The 19,683-nt window shown below is 35.7% G+C and overlaps 1 protein-coding gene across 1 annotated transcript; it reads left to right on the top strand.

The window, feature by feature from the left end:
* Positions 1–15,704: 15,704 nt before the first annotated feature.
* On the top strand, positions 15,705–18,191 carry LOC147292507 (uncharacterized). Its single transcript, XM_086232513.1, has one exon. It carries the CDS (start codon positions 15,722–15,724, stop codon positions 17,834–17,836), a length of 2,115 nt encoding a protein of 704 aa, XP_086088639.1. The 5' UTR covers positions 15,705–15,721; the 3' UTR covers positions 17,837–18,191.
* Positions 18,192–19,683: the final 1,492 nt, after the last annotated feature.

The raw sequence follows: 19,683 nt of genomic DNA, 5'->3' as shown, positions 1-19,683 counted from the left end.
TCATTGTTGGATCCACCACTAGGTTGACTATACACGCGCGCACAAGTATACAATTCATTTATGGAAATAAATTCCATTCGAGAGTAGTTGTTCTCCAATAAGTCCATGACGTCACATATATGTTTAAAGATTTATCAATTGTGTCCACTTTGCTAGACACCCCCACATTTTGAGATATTTGTGAGAAGGCTAAGAATTTCCCTATCTTCTTAAGAATGTTATAAACTGAGCCACCCCACAATATATTTTCTCACAGTGGGTGCTAAAACATTCTTCATAAAGAAGTAGGAATTGAAACTTCCATTCTTATCCACCTCTTAGGCTTTGAGAAGTATTTCTTGGCATTGCCTTCGAACTTCCAGAGTTATTATGGTTGGCGCTATCCTCACTCAAAATGCTTTCTCTTTAAAAATTTATTATGCCTGTGATGACCTTCTGTAATATATCAATTACATAACCTTGTAAATCATAGGCGAGATCGCTCATCAACAATGGCTAACACGACGTACCCTTTGTTTCCATAATTCGCTACCAATATAAGTTCATTGAACTTTTTGGACTTCAATTCTTACAACGACTAACATGAATGGAGGCAAGACTCTTTATGGTTAATTGACATAGTTCTACTCGCTCTCTTGTTGTGAAATAAGGCATTTCCGTCATATGAGTGTATGACCAAAATCCATTAGTAAATACAATACAGATCTAATCATGCGGAATGTCTTCCATAACTTAGTATTAAACTCAACCCAAGAAAATGTTGGTTTTATATCTCATACATTTTCCACAACATGTGAATATATATATCTTATTATATAAATTAAGAAATAAACATGTATATGAAATGCATCATTTACATGTTTCCACTTTCAAACATGATGATGTACACTTTGCATGTACATGAAGATCATGCCGTTCAAAGGACCTCGAAATTAGCCCTTTTTTTTTTTTCCGTCAACTTGCAGAACTGCATGCATGCATTCAAATGGGCAGCAAACCATAAGTTTAATTAAAGGAAATTCAATCAATTTAATTAAATTGGTTAACCCTTTATTACACTGCAAGTGGTAAATCAAATTAATGGCCTCCTCAATCAATCCCACCAACATCGCCCAAGGGAACAACAACTAATTGTGTAATGTCTGAAACTATCAGACCCCAGTAGATACAAGATGTCCCATGGCCATATAGAGGGCGCGCAAATTGTACAAATAATTTCGGACAGAAACATAAATTTAAAAAATATTTGTAAACATGCAGTGCCCAAATTCAATTGGTTGTGCAAGCTAGAACATTAATAATTTGGTGTATGTGTTCATCATATGCAGTTATTCATGAAAACTGAAAAGTTACAATTAACCATGTGACCATTGTGAAACAAGAAACCAGCCAGAATTCACATATATATATATATAAGACTAAAGAAGATAATCCACAATCGCACTAGGCTTCATCATATATATGTATGAAAAAGGCATTGCAGAACACCAATACATACATATACATATATAAACATTACCCTCTTACTCAAATATAAAACAATGCCCATGTACCATGAAGCATATATAGCAAACATGAACTAATTAATATATCAATAAATCATCATTGCTAGGCAAGATGGAAAGAAATATATTACTACCACAAGAGCATATATCATTGTAGAATGTAAAATAGGCAAATAAAGAATAACAGTAAAACCTTCAAAAATTCAATTGCCAACAATGATTAAACTAACTTGCAGTTATATTTCTATACACAGATGCAGACAATGCCTCATTTGAAAATTAAAACAATCAAAACAGAAGTTTGACTTACTCACCTGGTTCCCAAATTCAAAAGATGAATGCAACGCACACTAGCCCATGCATTTGGTTCTTATATATAGACAAAGCAGTCCGCCACAAATACTAATAACCACATAAGAAATCAAACTTTCATAAAACATTATAACATAGTAAAGCAATTAAACCAGATAATTCGTCTTAGATTGTTGGAAAAATTGGGTTTGATTGCTATATTTATTTAATAATAAAATAGTACACATTAAATATAAAATTTAATGCAACTTAAGACCACAATCAAAAAAAAATAAAAGAAGAAAAAGGTTAGAAGAACCTCCAAATTTGGTCGAGGCTAGTAGACACTATGTCCTCAAGACGAATTACGCCCGCCCACTAATGCTACGGTCAATCGGCGCTCGTCTCCCAGGATACAACGATCACGTTCTTGTGATAGTAGCACTTCAAATCACAAGACTCCAGCGAACCAAGATAGTGTTTGAACTCTCACTATAAATTGACTCTATAAAAAAAAAACATGGAAAGTGTATTAGAAACACTCTTAGATATAATGACAATGACCTTGTGGCCTTTATATATAGAAGACAAAGTGCCACTTAAGAAAAGTTACACCTGTTAAATTATACCTTTTAAATTCAACATACACAACATTTACAAACAATGCATTTCTCATACATGTGGATTTGGTATGCAATGATATCTCTTCACCAAGAGATGCAATTGGCATCTTTTAGGTATGTTATCAAAAGAAACATACCCTTTCCTTTGAAATGAGATCATTGCAATTTTCTTATTCATATTAAATTTCATATATTAATATAAAATTTCCAACAAATCCCACAAGGAATGAACAACTGTCTCCAGCTTCTTATTGCACTCAATACACCCAAATACCTGCCCCATATGGCGTTTACCTAATGAACTCCTGCAAGGGCGGATTTCATGTACAGTGTTGAGAAAAAGATCCCACATTGAAAATTTGAGGCCTGCATAGTAGCTATGACAACTAAGATAAATTAATAATAAATGTGTACCTTCATGAGTTACACTAACCCATTAAGTATGATAACGAGATATATTAATTTTGCCTCATAAAATAACGGCGCATGTTAAGATTCATAATACCAAAGCATGTATACTTAAAGGTCCATAATACCACCTAAGTATAATAGTACACTATATGTAGGGACTTGAGCCCAAAGCCAACTTCTCAAATGTATATATATGTATATCAAAATTTTACTTAAGCATGGGGCAGTACTACACTCGACTTTTTAACTTCTCAATCATAATTAACTTTACTATTTAAGTTTTTTATACAGACATTATATGAATTATAAATTTACATAATCATTATAAATATGTATATATATATTTGCGCAAAAAGTTTTGGAGTATGTCCTAGTTTCAAAGAAATGGACTAAGGCCCCGTTTGGAATTGCGATGGACGACCTATAGCAGTTTTGGTGTTTGGTAAAAAAATTAAAAATTGTTTTTTCTCACAATTCTCAACTCCCCACAGCAAAAACAGAAAGCAAGTTTCTAGGTGCTTTTGAAAGCTGCAGTGAATCACAACAACAATGAATATTTTATTTTACCCATAATACCCTCATTGATTTCTATAATTTTTGTTGTTAATTTTAAATTAAAAAATATTTTCATTTTTAGTTATATTTTATATTGTGATAATTAATTATGATATTTTTTTTGTATGATTAAAAATATAATATACCTAAAAAAATAATAGGCATACTTATTTAATAATGTTGTTCTTAGAAAAATTAATGCTAATAAAAATTTGTAGCAAAAAATTTCAAAAACAAGTAAAAAAAACATTTAATTTTTACCAAACAAATAAGTGAAAGACACTTTTAGCATCATGTCTATTTTAGTAATTATACACAGTCACGTACAACACTTTTACATTAACATTTATCAAACACTATGCTATTGTTTCTTGCACTCACAACATTTTTGAAAACATAGTTTACCAAACACTTAATTGTTTTACTTTACAGCTGACTTTATTTCACAGCTGTTTTTCCTCATAACAATATCATACTGGCCCTAAGAAGCATATGCTCTTTTACCAGCATGTTTTCAAGAGGTACATGATTCTTATGTCCACTCTCATTTCTCAATTGATGGTGTCCTCATCTTAGCACTCATCCCATAGAAAATGTTGATTTATTTGTTGATGAAAAACAATTGAAGCAACCCACAATTTATGTTCTACGTTCACTCTAAAAAGCCTGAAAGAAACAAAGAAAACAAATTGCAGCAAGAAGCCCTTGACTTAATTAGAAAGTGGTGAGGGATGGTGAGCTAATGATTTAGGATTAGAATAGGGTTGGAAACATTACTGTTTTCAATTGATAGCAACTGGGTAAGAATAAGCAACCAGAAAACAAAAAACAAATCAGAAAAACAAAAAAGGAATTTTCGGTCCTCCTCTTTCCTCTCTCTGCTTTTATTATGTTTGCACTTTACTCTTATAAAAAAATAATTTTTTTATATTGCCCCCTAGAATTGGTTTGTATATTAGGGTGCTTAGAGGATCCGAATCCTCTCTTAAGCACTATAATCTCCTAACCTTACTAACATTTTAATTATAGTATTACGTGTCTTTTATAACATTCTATGGTGTACACTCAAGCTATAATTATCAAATAATAAAAAATAAATTCAACCACATAAACCTTAAAAACTTTTAAAAAAATAGAAAAACAAGAAAACCATAAACCTAGCCCACCTTCCCTCCCCAACCTCCGACCCCTTTCTTTCTCGATCTCTACTCTCCCTCTCTTCTTGCGATATGAGTCCCTCTACAAATAGCAATAATACATCAAATGCATGCATTTGATCTATCTGGAGGTTTTGAATCAAGACTCCAAAAAACTGCAGATCAAAATAACAAAAAACTGCAATAGAAAAATGTCTCCATCATATCCCAAATGAGTTCAATCAAACATTACTGAGTTTGTCATACGACTCATACCCCAAATCCCAAATGTCCTATATCGAAAAAATAGAATTATGAATACTAATATTAGCTATATCATGAGCTCCACCAATCTAATTTTTGCAAGCACAAGTTTTATTTTTGGACCATTACATTACTGTTTTCATCATGGGCCAAAAAACTGCAGATTTTAATCTATTGCAGTTTCCTACTTTTTGTGGAGGGACTCCGATCGCAAGAAGAGAGGGAGAGTAGAGAGAGAGAAAGAAAGGGGTCAAAGGTTGGGGACGGACTAGGGAGGGTGGCCTAGGCTTATGGTTTTCTTGTTTTTGTATTTTTTATAAGTTATTTACGTTTATGTGGTTAGATTACACATGTTTCTTATTTTTAATTATTTTGATTTAATAATTATAGCTCTAAATGAGTGTGCACCATAAGATTTTATAAAAGACACGTGACACTATAATTAAAAGGTTAGCAAGGTTAGGAGAAATGAGTACTTAGAAGAGAATTCGGATCCTGTATATTAATGTTATTGTTGTAAACACTATTAACTATGTGGATGTCCATTATTCTATATAATATTTATCTTCTATATTTATATAGAGTAAATTATATAGATAATTGAGTGAAATCAAATTTGATGTAAAATAGAAGACTTTAGAGGCTCATACCTACTCATCTAAGAGCCTATAATATAGGTCTTATGTGAATGAATAATATGTTTCTAATTCTCCATACTTACAGTGTTCTTCTATCCATCTTTTCTTTCAGTTAATCAGAAGTAGGTCTAATTTTGGAGGGTCATTCGGACTAAAACCATATAGGAATTTAGATTTATACTTAAATCCAATTTTTTAGGCTAAGGTCCAAAAAATAGACTTTTTAAAAATTTTGACTCATATTATTTCTTAAAATTAAGATAATTAATATGAATTAATTTTAAAAATTATGAAAGATAATATTCGTTATGACATTTTTTATTTTTACATTTGTTAATTAAAACATTCAAGATTATCTAGTTTTTATGTTTTATAATTTAAAATAATAAAAGATAATATCCGTTTAAATTATACAAATATAAAAAAAAAAATGCATTAACCCACAAAATCGAAAATAATCAAACAAGTAAAAAAAAAAGTATGTATCGGTATATTTCAATTGTACTAATACCTAGGTTTATATTATCTATATAGGTACATTTCAATTGTACCAATACCTGAGTTGTTATATATACATATTCAATTAGGTGCGCACCAACGAACATGCGCACCTGATCTGAACGCTCTGTTTCAGTCGCCGATCGCTCGGCCGTACTACTTCCTTCCCCGAGTTTTAAGGGTAAATCCTCATCTTTTCACCTCATCCCATCCTTGGGTATAGAATGAACTTGGTGAGCTAAACCATAATATAAATACTGACAAACCATCGATCAATTGGTATAATTGAAATGTACCCATAAAGAATTTTTTTTCCTTCTTTGATTATTTTCTATTTTTTTGGCCGATGCATTTTTATTAGATTAATATAATTTAAAGGGAGACTTAGAGTACAGTCCATTTTATGAGCCTTTCTTACACTAAAACCGGTAGTGATTTAGGGTTTTTAATTAAGTCCTTTTATTTTTCATCTTTGACGGCTTTATGTTAGGTTTTAACTCCAAGATTTTAGGCTCCGCCCAAAATCTCGAAGTTAAAACCTAACATGCAGCCTCTACAAAGCCCACTCTACACCCTAGGAGGGGAAATACCCTTCAAATCGGGGAATGACTTTATTATGAATTAAAAGGATTTTATTATAAATTAAAAGAACTTTATTATGAATTAAAAGGATTTTCTTATAAATTATTATGAATTAAAATGATTTTCTTACAAATTTTAAAATACCCCCGATCTCCATCTAAAAACTGTTTTTCTAAAGGACCTAAGCATAATTATCTTTAATTTAAATCCCACAATTATTTTAAGATAATATGATAATATTAGAATATTTTAATATGATAATATTAGAATATTAGAATATTTTAATATGACAATATGCTAATATTTTAATATTAATATTAAAACTAGGATAATATTATGATAATACTAGGATAATATTAAGATTTAAATATTATTAATTTTAGGATAATATTAGACATTTTTTAAATTAAAAACATTTGGACAATATTTTTGGATCTTAGTCAAAAATTAAAAAGCATTAAGGTATTAATTTAAGAGAGGAGAGAAAATTGGACTGGCCTGTAAATGGCTCCTTTTTATTTAGGTCCTTTAATTAGAAGCCCAAAATGAGAAAGAAAGTTAAGTCAAACCAAGTAGAAATTCCCAAACTGTCCACCAAGAGCTCGGTGAAGCATCTGCTGAGCGCTCAGCAGCTTGCAGATGTGGATGCATCTGCTTGTGCATCTGCAAGAAAAGTTTTGCATCTGCTGTTAAGCATACCAATATATTAGGTTATTACAAGGTTGTACACGCGTCAATAGTTTAGTGGTTATGTTGTTAATTCATTTAGTTTGATTGTAGCCTATGATAAGCTGACATGTGGCTTAATTGTTTGAAGTTTGTTAGAGAAATGATTATCATCATTTCATAGTTAGCTGGGTTGCTTCTCTATGTGCTGTGTATAAAAGGATTTCTAATCCCTGTGTAATCATTAATACAAACAATTGCTTCTTCTTCTTCAATACTCTTTCTTTTCTTTCTTTCTCTTCAATCTATTAACATCCGCAAGCAAAAAGATGAATCTGCAAGCAACTGCATTTACAAGCACCGAGTAAGTTTTCCTATCCGCGTCCTCATATACAGATAGATTGGGCTGTAACTTAACTTTTTATTTGGCTGAGTTTCCAATTAAAAATCTTTCAAAAACTGGGTTTATGAATAATTTATTACTTTTCTTTTTGTATTGCTTTATTTATTTATTATTTTTCCGCTTCTTGTATTGCTTTATTTAATATCAAGTTATCAGCACAATAGTCTCACTACGATGATATACACAATTTGGATGATGTAATAGCATCATAAATGAACATGTGTTTATTACGGCCCTTACCAATCTCTAGAAGACTCCATTCTGCTTTTGTGTTTCTATATAAACAATATTATTTTTTATGCTTCTTAGTTCTTACGAATTCTTTTTTGCCCCAATTTATTTGTATTTTGCCTTAATATGGTTATTATAAATCTTATGGGATCGAAAAATTTTAGGTTCAAAGTTTGATTTAAAATTATGAATTTATATTATTTATTATTTAATTTAATGAGAACCTGAATTTCTCAATTTTTATAAATTCATATGAGGACTCGAAGAATCTTTTATCTTCGACCCTGATAAAATCAATTAAGGGCTCATAGTTCTTTGATATAGTTGGAACCTATAGTTCCTTTAGAAGTTAGAACCCGGCAAAATTACGATTTTCTTTTATATATAATAACTATTTATGATCCCTACAATTTACTTATTTTTATTAGCTGCTACAATTTCCTTCAATTATGTATTTCTTGCTCACAATTGGACTAACTTTTAAGCTATATCTATTTAGTTTTCAGTTATACTACTTCCATGAAGCTCTTCTAGTACACATTTTGAAATTGTAATGTTCTATAGCATGTATATGTTTGACCATTTATTTCTCTAAAAATCTTACGAGTATTTAATAGAGATAATTAGATATACACCCAAGAGGTATACATGCGGTAAAACCCAAGGGTTTTTCATTTTCAATAAAAACTCATTTTAATGATGTCACGTCAGATTACTTTCCTTTTATACTTTCTCCTGAGTCAACCTTATTACTTAGCATTCCTATATTACCTTTGTGTATTCAAATGGTAACTTTTCATGTGAAATTAATAAATGGGAAAATTTTAGGTAAAGTTTCAATTATACCCCATGTCACTATTTAGAATATGAATTTTAATTTGTGTCAACTGAAGACTACACTTCCATTTTGTGTCAAGTGTTAAGTAAGGACCTTTTGCCAACAGTGTTACATTTTTGTCGTCTAAAAATGATCACGTGCATGTCACGTGACCACTTTTCAAGGAAAAATCGTCACTTCACCCCATCTACCCTCCACCTAAAAAATATATATTCAAAAAAACCCCTCCCCCTCTTCGGCCACCGATCTCGTCCCTCCCCGCACCAACAACCCCTTCTCTCTCTCTCTCTCTCTCTCTCTCTCTCTCTCTCTCTCTCTCTCTCTCTCTCTCTCTCTCTCTCTCCCTTCTCTATCTCCCTCTTTTTCTCTATCACTCTCTTTCTCTCCTGAAGGTCTATTTTTATCTCTATTGGCGCGGTACCTCCGGACCCAAGGGGTGTCGACTACCACAAAATCAGAGGCCAGCGAAGCAGCCAGCGCCCCTTGGGTCTGGCGGTACTGCACCAATAAAGAGAGAAGAGAGTCACAGTGAGAGAAAGATAGGGAGAAAGGGAAAGAGAAGTAGAGATTTTTTTTTGGGGGGGGGGGGGGGGGCATCGCCCTGTGGCCAGAGATGGGGAGGGAGGTGGGTTGAGGGTGGGTGGGGAAGGTCTAGGGTGAGGCATGATCCTTACTTTTTGTTTGTTTCTCTATTTCTTCTTTTATTAATTTTTTTTTCCATTTAGCTTCATTCTTTATAATTTTTTGTTTTGTTTGTTATAATTTAAGTTCCTTATAATTATTTCTTTTATATGCATGGCATGTGACCAATTTTTAACAAAATTTGTAACATAACTGACGAAGAATCCTTACTTGACACAAAATCAAAGTTGGAGTCCTTAGTTGACAAAGTGAAATTCATATCCCTGAATAGAGACATAGGGTATAATTAGAGTTCTCTAGCTAAATGTTTTCCATAATAAATAGGGTACTTTAAGTAGAAACCCAAAATGAGAATGAAATTTAACCCACAGTCCAATTAACAATTATGATTATGACAATTAATTTATTTTTATTTCAGTTTTAATTTTAAATTTTAAATGTTTTGACATTTATGTTCATGTGTCGTCATTTTTGTTTGGATATGATTTTGCTTGGGTTGTGAATTAATTTTGGTAATCTGTTCTTATGTAACTTATGGAGTCAAGGTAAATAATTTCTTTTCTTCTTCGATCTTATGCTAATAGGAAATTTTTCTGTCATTAATTCATTGGTTGCATTGGACTGGGCTGGACTTTAATGAATTGTACTTTACATTTTTAAAGGACTGGCGTATCATTTAACATCTTGATACAACCCTGTGGTAAAAAACAGAAAAAAAAAGAAAACAAATAGGACAAGAAAGGATAGTTGAACTGCTACTTCGAGGGTAGCAACCTCCAGTAGACGTTAGTCTATTTGTGTTGAATTTTCCTTGAGTCTTATTATTCTCAGCAAACCTTTAAATACAAGGAAAGATAGAGTTTGTTGCTAAACAAACTCCTATCTTCAAGGAAACATACTCCACGTTAAAACTCAGTCAAAGATAGTTGGAAACTTATCCAAACTTATTCAGCAGAAAAAATAAATAATAAAAAACAACTAAATTGGTGGAGCCAACCCAAGAATCTCTCGCCCACATCAATGCCTCCCCGTCAAAAATTAACCTTGTCCCCAAGGTTAAGCTCTGGAAAACGACGCTTCATGTCCAACAAACGTTCCCAGGTAGCATGGTCTTTGGCTGCCCCCTCCCACTGCACCAAAATTTCAGTGATATTGCGCCTGCCTCGACGCACAACACGCTTCTCCAGAATTAGAGCTGGGTGTGGCTCGAGTACTCCATCTTCAGAGACGTCCGGAAGGCCAACCTGGGGTACTGCATGATCGCCCAATTTCTGTTTAAGCTGGGAGACATGGAACACATTGTGTATCCGTGCTGTAGGTGGCAAGTCCAGCTTGTAAGCCACTGCTCCAACCCGTTCCAAAACTTGAAATGGTCCATAATACCGAGGAGATAGCTTGAGAGATCGACGAACAGCAACAGAACATTGGCGATAAGGCTGGAGGCGCAAATAAACAAAGTCTCCGACCTCAAAAACACGATCTGTGCGCTTTTTATCAGCAAAACATTTCATACGGTTTTGAGCCTCCTGCAAATTTTGGCGCAGCAACTGTAAAATGGAATCACGATCTCGGAGACTATGGTCAAGCTCGGGTAAAAAACTAGACCCAGGAAGATAAGAAATAAGCCTTGGTGGCTTATACCCGTAAACTGCTTCAAAAGGAGAAAATCCAGTAGAAGAATTAACATTAGTGTTATGCCAGTATTCAGCCAAGGTAAGAAACTTGAACCAATCCTTTGGGCGAAGACTAGTGAAACAACGAAGATAAGTCTCTAAGCATCGATTGACCACTTCAGTTTGACCATCAGTCTGTGGATGGTAGGCAGAACTAAAGTGGAGGCTGGTCCCTTGGAGCTTAAAAAATTGCTTCCAAAAGTCACTGAGAAAAACGCGATCTCGGTCGCTGACAATTGTCTTGGGCACGCCATGAAACTTGAAAACATTGTCAAAGAAAGCTTGGGCAACAGAGGAAGCTGTATAGGGATGAGATAAAGCTATGAAGTGTGCATACTTGGACAGCCTGTCCACAACCACCATAATAACATCTTTGCCTCCTGACTTTGGTAGTCCGTCGATAAAATCCATTGAAATATCAGTCCAATTCTGATGTGGAATGGGCAGGGGTTGAAGAAGACCTGCAGGCAGAGAATTCTCAGTTTTGTTTCGTTGGCAAACTTCACATTCTTGAATGTATTTCCGAATGAAAGAACGCATGTGTGGCCAATAAAAATTTTGCCGAATACGATGTAATGTTTGATGGAAGCCAGAATGTCCACCAGTTGTGCTAGAGTGAAATTCCTGCAAAACAATATCTCTAAAAGTGGAGTTAGCACCAATATAAAGCCTGCCTCTGTACAAGAGTCGCCCATTTTGCAACGAATATTTAGAAACGTCAAGTTTGCCATCTTGATAAGATTGGAGCTTGGAAAGGACATCTGGATCAGTTTGACAAACACGCTCAAATTCTTGTGCCCAAGTGGGAACCACCTGAGAAAGAGAATGCAAACAAATCTCTTGTGAACGTCTAGACAAGGCATCAGCAACTGTGTTCAAGGATCCTCGTCTGAATTCGACCGTATAATCATAGCCCAACAATTTGGAGAGCCAACGTTGCTGAGATGGAGTGCCCACTCGTTGTTCCAATAAATATTTCAGGCTGTGATGATCCGTACGAACAACAAAGCGAGTGCCTAGTAAGTAAGGTCGCCATTTTTGGACTGCCAAGGTGAGTGCGAGTAGTTCTTTCTCATAAGTGGAAAGGTGGAGATGCTTTCCATGGAGAGCTTGACTAAAGAAAGCAAGCGGCTGACCAGATTGCATTAAGACAGCCCCAATACCCGTTCCAGAGGCATCACACTCTATCACAAAAGGCTTGGTGAAGTCGGGAAGAGCGAGTACCGGCGGGTGAGTCAAAGCATGTTTTAGCATCTCAAATGCCACCTTGGATTCTGTAGTCCAATGAAAAGCTCCCTTTTTGAGCATGTTCGTGAGCGGCGCTGCAATTTTTCCATAACCTTGGATGAATTTTCTGTAGTAGCCAGTGAGGCCAAGGAATCCACGAAGTGACTTTAATGTTGTAGGCAAAGGCCACTGGAGAACTACTTCAATCTTCTTTTGATCCACAGCAACACCATTAGAAGAGATAACATGCCCCAAGTAATCAACTTCCGGCACTCCAAAACAACATTTGGATAATTTTGCATGCAATTGGTGTTGACAAAGGAGCTCCAAGGTCTGCCTAAGATGTGTGACATGCAGTGCCTCGGAAGAGCTATAAACCAATATATCGTCAAAAAAGACTAAAATAAATTTTCTGAGAAATGGACGAAATACCTCATTCATAAGGCTTTGGAAAGTCGAAGGGGCATTTGTAAGACCGAATGGCATTACAAGGAACTCATAATGGCCGTCATGAGTCCAAAAGGCAGTCTTAGGAATGTCTTCTTCGGCTACTCGGATTTGATGGAACCCAGACCGGAGGTCCAATTTGGAAAATATGACTGCACCATGAAGCTCATCAAGGAGTTCGTCAACTACTGGAATTGGATAGCGATCTTTAACAGTGGTACTATTTAAAGCACGATAGTCAACACATAATCTCCAGCTACCATCATGCTTGCGAACTAGCAAAACAGGGGATGAGAATGGACTGCGACTTGGCCTGATTATTCCATCATGGAGCATTTCTTTAACTATGCGTTCAATTTCTGCTTTTTGGAGCAACGGATATCTGTAGGGGCAAACATTTGATGGTGAGGATCCAGGGTGAAGGGCGATGTGGTGGTCATGAGATCGAAGTGGTGGTAAGCCGGATGGAGGAGAGAAGACATCAGGAAAGTCTGCAAGGACAGCTTGAATGCTTGGTGGAGGTTTATGGACAACGCCTGAGTCACAAGCCTGTGAAATATGCAAAAAAAGTCCAGAGGGTGCAGATCTCAAAATATTCTCAATTTTATGACAAGAGATAAAAGAAAGTTCTTTGTTGGGCACACCAACAAGTTTAAAGGTATCTCCCTGAAAATTAAACTGCATGCTCATTTTGGAGAAGTCCCACAGAATAGGTCCCAACGTCTGAAGCCAATGTGCCCCGAGAACAGCATCATATCCTCCAAGAGACAAGAGGTAAAAATCTGTTGGTGATTGGAACTCCTTGTATATTAAGAGGAATATCAAGACACTTCCCTTCACTAGACAATCGATCACCATTAGCTACGGTAACATCGAATCTTGAATTGGAGCATATAGGGATATCAAGTGTTTGTGCAATGGATGGGTCCAAAAAGTTGTGAGTAGATCCAGAGTCAATGAGAATAAAAATAGGCCTCTTGCCAAGAATTCCAGTAACACGCATAGTCTGTGGAGTTTGAGTACCTGCAATGGCATGGAGAGAGATTGCTGGTTGAGTAGCTTCAGCATCATCAGTCGAACAATCCATGTCTTCATCATCAGGATGATTCCCATCAATAAGAAATAAAGTAAGAGACTTGCAGTTATGGCCGGGCTTGAACTTTTCATCGCAGTAATAGCAAAGCCCTTTCTCTCGCCGAGCTTTCATCTCTTCATATGAAATCTTTTTCACTTGAGGCTTCAGAGTTGTTGGAGTCGAGGTGGCAAGCTTGTTGGAGGGAAAATTTTTGCAATCTCTGGAAAAATTCTTCTCCTGGAGGCGCGCAAGCCCAATAGCATCTTTCAAGGAGGTGGGACGAAAAGATTTTACCATTGTCTTAATGTCCTCCCTAAGACCACTAACAAAGGTGCGACAAAGAAATTTATCAGGAAGTCCATCAACTCTTTGGGCTAAGTTCTCGAACTGGGCTTGGTAAGCTGTAACACTGGATGTTTGACGTAGCTTGGACAACTCGCCCTCTGGATCCTCATATTCCGTAGGACCAAACCTTTTCTCGAGAGCTTGGACAAAGGACTGCCAAGTTGAAAGCTCTCCTGCATGTTGAAGATACTTGAAATACTGGAGAGCAGCCCCTTTCAAGTGGAATGATGCATATAACAAGCGTTGATGATCTGGGATTTGGTGGAGTAGGAAGAACTGATCTGCTAGTAGAATCCAACCAGAGGGGTCTTCTAATCCGTCGTATTTGAAAAGATCGATCTTCGGTCCTTTGGTATGGATATCGCTGGTATCTCTTTGGAAAGAAGTAAATGATGGTTCTGCCTTCTCTTTTCCTTTTCCTGAATCCTTTGAGAGAGTCTCAACAGACATGGCAATAGATGCTAGCCTTTCTCGAACAGTCTCCATGAAAGCCGATGTGTTCTCTTCAAGCCGCTGTAACGTGGAACCTTGTTTTGCCACAGTTTCAGCCAAGTCTTTGAAATGTGTTTTTGCTCCGTCTGGGTCCGCCATAGGTCACAAGATCGTGGCTCTGATACCACTGATACAACCCTGTGGTAAAAAACAGAAAAAAAAAGAAAACAAATAGGACAAGAAAGGATAGTTGAAGTGCTGCTTCGAGGGTAGCAACCTCCAGTAGACGTTAGTCTATTTGTGTTGAATTTTCCTTGAGTCTTATTATTCTCAGCAAACCTTTAAATACAAGGAAAGATAGAGTTTGTTGCTAAACAAACTCCTATCTTCAAGGAAACATACTCCACGTTAAAACTCAGTCAAAGATAGTTGGAAACTTATCTAAACTTATTCAGCAGAAAAAATAAATAATAAAAAACAACTAAATTGGTGGAGCCAACCCAAGAATCTCTCGCCCACATCACATCTTTTGATCTAAAGGCTGGAAATAATTGCGTGAAACACTAACCAATTTATGACACGTGTCCAACTATTTCAATAAAGCAATCAAATCGAGTTAATTACAATTACACCCCTTAAGGTTTATCATCCTTTCACATACACTCTTTGAGGTTTCAATAATTACACATACATCCCCTGAGGTTTCAAAACTGTTGCATATAACCCCCTATAGTGAGATGAAAAATTATGCAAAATTATGCGAAAAGGCATGCTAAAGGGTGAAATTGCCTAATAAAATTACTTATGGTGTAAGGTCCAACCTCAATACAAATATTTTCTTTTTTGTTTATTTATTTATTTCTCTTGTAGAGGGTTATATGCAATAGTTTTGAAATCTCATGAAGTATATGTGTAAGTTTTGAAATCCCAAAGAGTTACGTGAAAAGACGATAAATTTCAGGAGGTGTAAGTATAATTAACTCCAATCAAATCTCTTTAGTCTCTATCCATTCCTTCTCTCTTCTAGCCGGACCCCAAAGTCAAAGTCAGACAACTGACAACTCTCTCTCCTTTCTCAATCAATACGACGCCGTATTCTGAGTTGTTGGGCCAGTTGCTGACTGTGGGGCGAGAAGGGTGGGCCCGAAACCATTGTGGCGTTTGTAAGTGTCCATTATCACTAGAGGCTAGACTGCTAGAGCTTCTGCTACCGCTTCTTTCTTCTTTATTGGAGTGAAGATGAAGCTGAGGATGAAGATGTTAACCCCAAGAGCTCCTTCTGGTAATTCTTCTAATTTTACTTCCTTTCTAAAGCAAATAAGTGGATTCCATTCTTTTCCTGTTGTTAATCATGCTAGCGATACTGAATTCGGTAAAGGAAAACCTACCCATTTGGAAAATCTGATCCGAACACGATGCAAATCTGGAACTCTTGGGTTGGATGAAGCTTTGGGTTTCTTTAATTCCATGATTCAAATGAAACCCATTCCCTCTATTTGGGATTTTAATCGTTTGTTTGGCGCACTCTCCAAGATGAAGCAATATGCCACTGTTGTTTCGATGTTTAAACAGTTGATGTTGATGGGTTGTGTTCATTTCCAACCTGATGTCTGTACAATGAATACTGTTATGAATTGCTTGTGCCGTCTGAATCGGGTGGACTTGGGTTTTTCTGTTTTAGCATTTACCCTTAAAAATGGTCTTCAACCTGATGCTTATTTCTTAAATACTTTGCTTCATGGGCTTTGCAACTCCAGCTCCCTGGATGAGGCAATGGACTTGTTCTGGAAAATACAGGAGAAGGGATACGCATGTAATGAACTCACTTATGCTACTATGATTAATGGGTTATGCAGAGCGCAGAAAACTTGTAAGGCACTTGAGATGCTCAAGGAGATGTCTGAAAATGGAAGGTTTAAGCCCAACCCAGATTGCTACAATCCAATCATTGACAGCCTTTGTAAAGCAAGACGAATGAATGAGGCATTGACCATATTTCGAGATATGATAAAAAAAAGTGTTGTACCAAATATCTTCACCTACAATTCATTGATTCATGGATTATGCAACTTGGGTCGTTGGGAAGAAGCCAAAAGATTCTTGTTTTGTATGGTTGATAGTGGAATCTCGCCAGATGTATATACTTATACTGTTCTAATCAGTACTCTTTGCAAGGAAGAAAGAATTGAAGAAGCACTTGCTCTGTTCGAAAATATGACTACAAAAGGCATAAATCCTAATGTTTTCACTTTTAATTCCTTAATTTCTGCTTTGTGCAAGTCTGGTAGGTGGGAAGAAGCTGTGCAGTTATTTCAAAACATGATTGCTGGTGGAGCCTTGCCTAATATTGTTACATTCAGTGCTGTAGTGGATGCTTTATGCAAAGAAGGGAAGACATCAGAGGCACTTAATCTTGTGGAAGAAATGATCCATGGTGGTCTAAGGCCAAATCTTTTCACCTACAACTCCTTAATTAATGGTTTGTGCCATTCCTGCCAATGGGGAGAAGCCACAAGGTTGTTTGATAGAATGTTGGATGAAGGAATCGCTCCAAATAACGTGACCTTTAACACTCTAATAGATGCTCTTTGCAAGGAGAGAAGGACCAAGCAAGCCCTTGCCGCGTTTGAGCTAATGGTTCAAAGAGGTCTAAGACCTGATGTTGTCACTTACAGTTGTTTAATCTATGGCATGTGCCATACAGCTCAATGGGGAGAAGCCATGAGGTTGTTTGATAGAATGTTGGATGAAGGAATCGCTCCGAATAACATGACCTTTAACACTCTAATAGATGCTCTTTGCAAGGAAAGAAGGACCAATCAAGCCCTCGCCGAGTTTGAGCTAATGGCTCAAAGAGGTCTAAGACCTGATGTTGTCACTTACAGCTCTTTAATTTATGGCATGTGCCGTACGGGTCAATGGGGAGAAGCCACAAGATTGTTTGATAAAATGGTAGGTCAGGGAATCTTACCTAATACCATCACTTTGAGAATGCTTTTGGATGCTCTCTGCAAAGAAGGGATGACAGAAGAGGCTCACAAAGTATTTGAGGCAGCAATTCAATACGGTGTGGAGCTTAGCACGATAACTTACGGTATGCTGATTAATAGATATTGTTTTCATGGAAAAATAGACATCGCAAAAGAGGTCGTTAATTTAATGGTGCTGAAGGGTCATGTGCCTGATATTGCTTGCTATAAAACATTGATCACTGGCTATGTAAAAGTTAAAAGAATAGATGAAGCATTGAGGCTTGTTAAGGAAATGATCCAAAATGGATTGATGCCTGATATGGAAGTACGAAAAGCTTTGAGTGGCTTCCGTCCTAAAAGGCATGTTGCTTCTGCAGAATGACTATGAGATTGGGTGAAAACATAGTTTCAGTTCTGACATCTTTAAATTAAGTCTCCTTACAAGGTTTTGGTATTTTATAATGATGAGGACCAGCCAGGTGTCATAAATTTCTAAACTAATTTCTAAACTTCTAATCAGCCACTCCTAACCAAGTTGTGAAGTGAAAGGATAATGCAGAAACACAGGACCAATACCCTCTGCCTCACTTTTGTGCACTTTAAGAAAACAGAGAAAGTGAAACTGCGGTGAAGAGAGTTGTGCAGTTGTGCTTGGGAATGGTTTTCTTTGACGGAAATCTTAAACCTCCAGTACACAGCACATGGCTTTGATTCAAAAGATGGGATCTCCTTCAAACAATTAATATAAATAAGAGGAAATTACAGATTTAGTCAAGTTAATTTATATCTAGTTCAATTTTGGTTCATAATTTTTTTTAAGTTATATTTTGGTCCATTAATTTTTCCACTTATTCAATAAAGATCCAGATTTGTTTTTTCAAATTTGGTCTGTCTTTTACCCTATGAAATCTCATCCAAATTCAACAAACATATACTTGTTTTAAGGCTATGCTTTTCTTCTTTACAACCATATAAAAATTGTTCAAATTAGAGTTCTAAAAGTCAAGATAATTGACCCCAAAGTAGGGTACCCGAAATTGCCAATTTTTCAAACTTCACCCAATCTCAATTCTTTTAGATTTTAATACTCCAAATTTGTTTTTATGACTAAGAAATAATGAAAGAGAACTTATACTTCAATTATAATTGAAGAAAACACAACCCAAAAGATTTAAAGTCACAAATCTGGACATTTATTGAACAAATGAAACAATTAGTGAATCAAAACAAAACTTAAAAAAGATCGTGGACCAAAATTGAATTTGGTATAAAATAAGTGGACCAAATCTGTAATTTTCTCATTAATATAAATACTAGTAAACTTGAGAATGCAAGTCATTTCGAAGATGATTGCATCAGATAGTTGCGGCTTAATGTATAAAATTCATCAAGTTTACCTATTGTGAAGGTTAATAAGAATACCAAGTTTACAAATATATATAAAATTCACTAAAAATAAAAATATTATATTATTGCAAGAATATACATAATTGATTCTTTGTTAAGTGTGTTTTTAATTAAGATTATTTTATGAGGCAAAATTAATATATCTCAGTTGTCATACTTACTGGGTAAGTGTAACTCATAATACCACACATTTGTTATTTTCAAGTAATAAGTAGATTCATGGGGAATGAGATGAACGTTGTCTTTGTATACAACAAAGCATGTCTGAATATTTTATTTTTATTTCTTTAAAAATGTAAGTGTACTTTTATTTTCATTATGAAAATCTTACACTTGTGTTTAAATAAACATCTCTTGATGAATAAAATTTTGTATTTTAAAAATACTATTATATTTATTTGATTTTAAAGGGAGAATTTAATTTCTCGAACTTGCACCGCAAATTCACGTGCTATATTTTAGTATAATATTGACACTGAATTTGGGGGCGTGACATCGGTGGTCGCCCCACGTATCGAGGATATCTGTCTACTCACTCGATGGTCGCCATGTATCTAGGATGTTAGATATGCTCGGTAGTTGTCTCACGTATTGAGACATATCCGTATCTAGAGCAGCTCGATCGATAGTCTTCCCATGTATTGAGGCTGTCTGTCTACTCAGTGGTCGCCACGTATCGAGGATTTTAGATATGCTCAGTGGTCGTCCCATGTATCGAGGCATATCTATATCTAGAGCAGCTCGGGTCAATACTCAGAGTAAGCCAGGTTATGAGTCAAATTGTGTGTCGAGCCGTGAGTTTGGTCGTGAGTTCGATCGTGA

This window comes from Dryas octopetala, chromosome 2 (assembly GCF_963921425.1).
Source record: "Dryas octopetala chromosome 2, drDryOcto1.1, whole genome shotgun sequence".
Classification (NCBI taxonomy): domain Eukaryota; kingdom Viridiplantae; phylum Streptophyta; class Magnoliopsida; order Rosales; family Rosaceae; genus Dryas; species Dryas octopetala.
The sequence above is the reverse complement of the archived record's forward strand: the minus strand, read 5'-3'. Positions and strand labels throughout refer to the sequence as shown.

What these genes read in the sequence shown, in the direction of transcription:
- LOC147292507 (XM_086232513.1), top strand. Translation starts at nt 15,722, where the DNA reads ATGAAGCTGAGGATGAAGATGTTAACCCCAAGAGCTCCTTCTGGTAAT.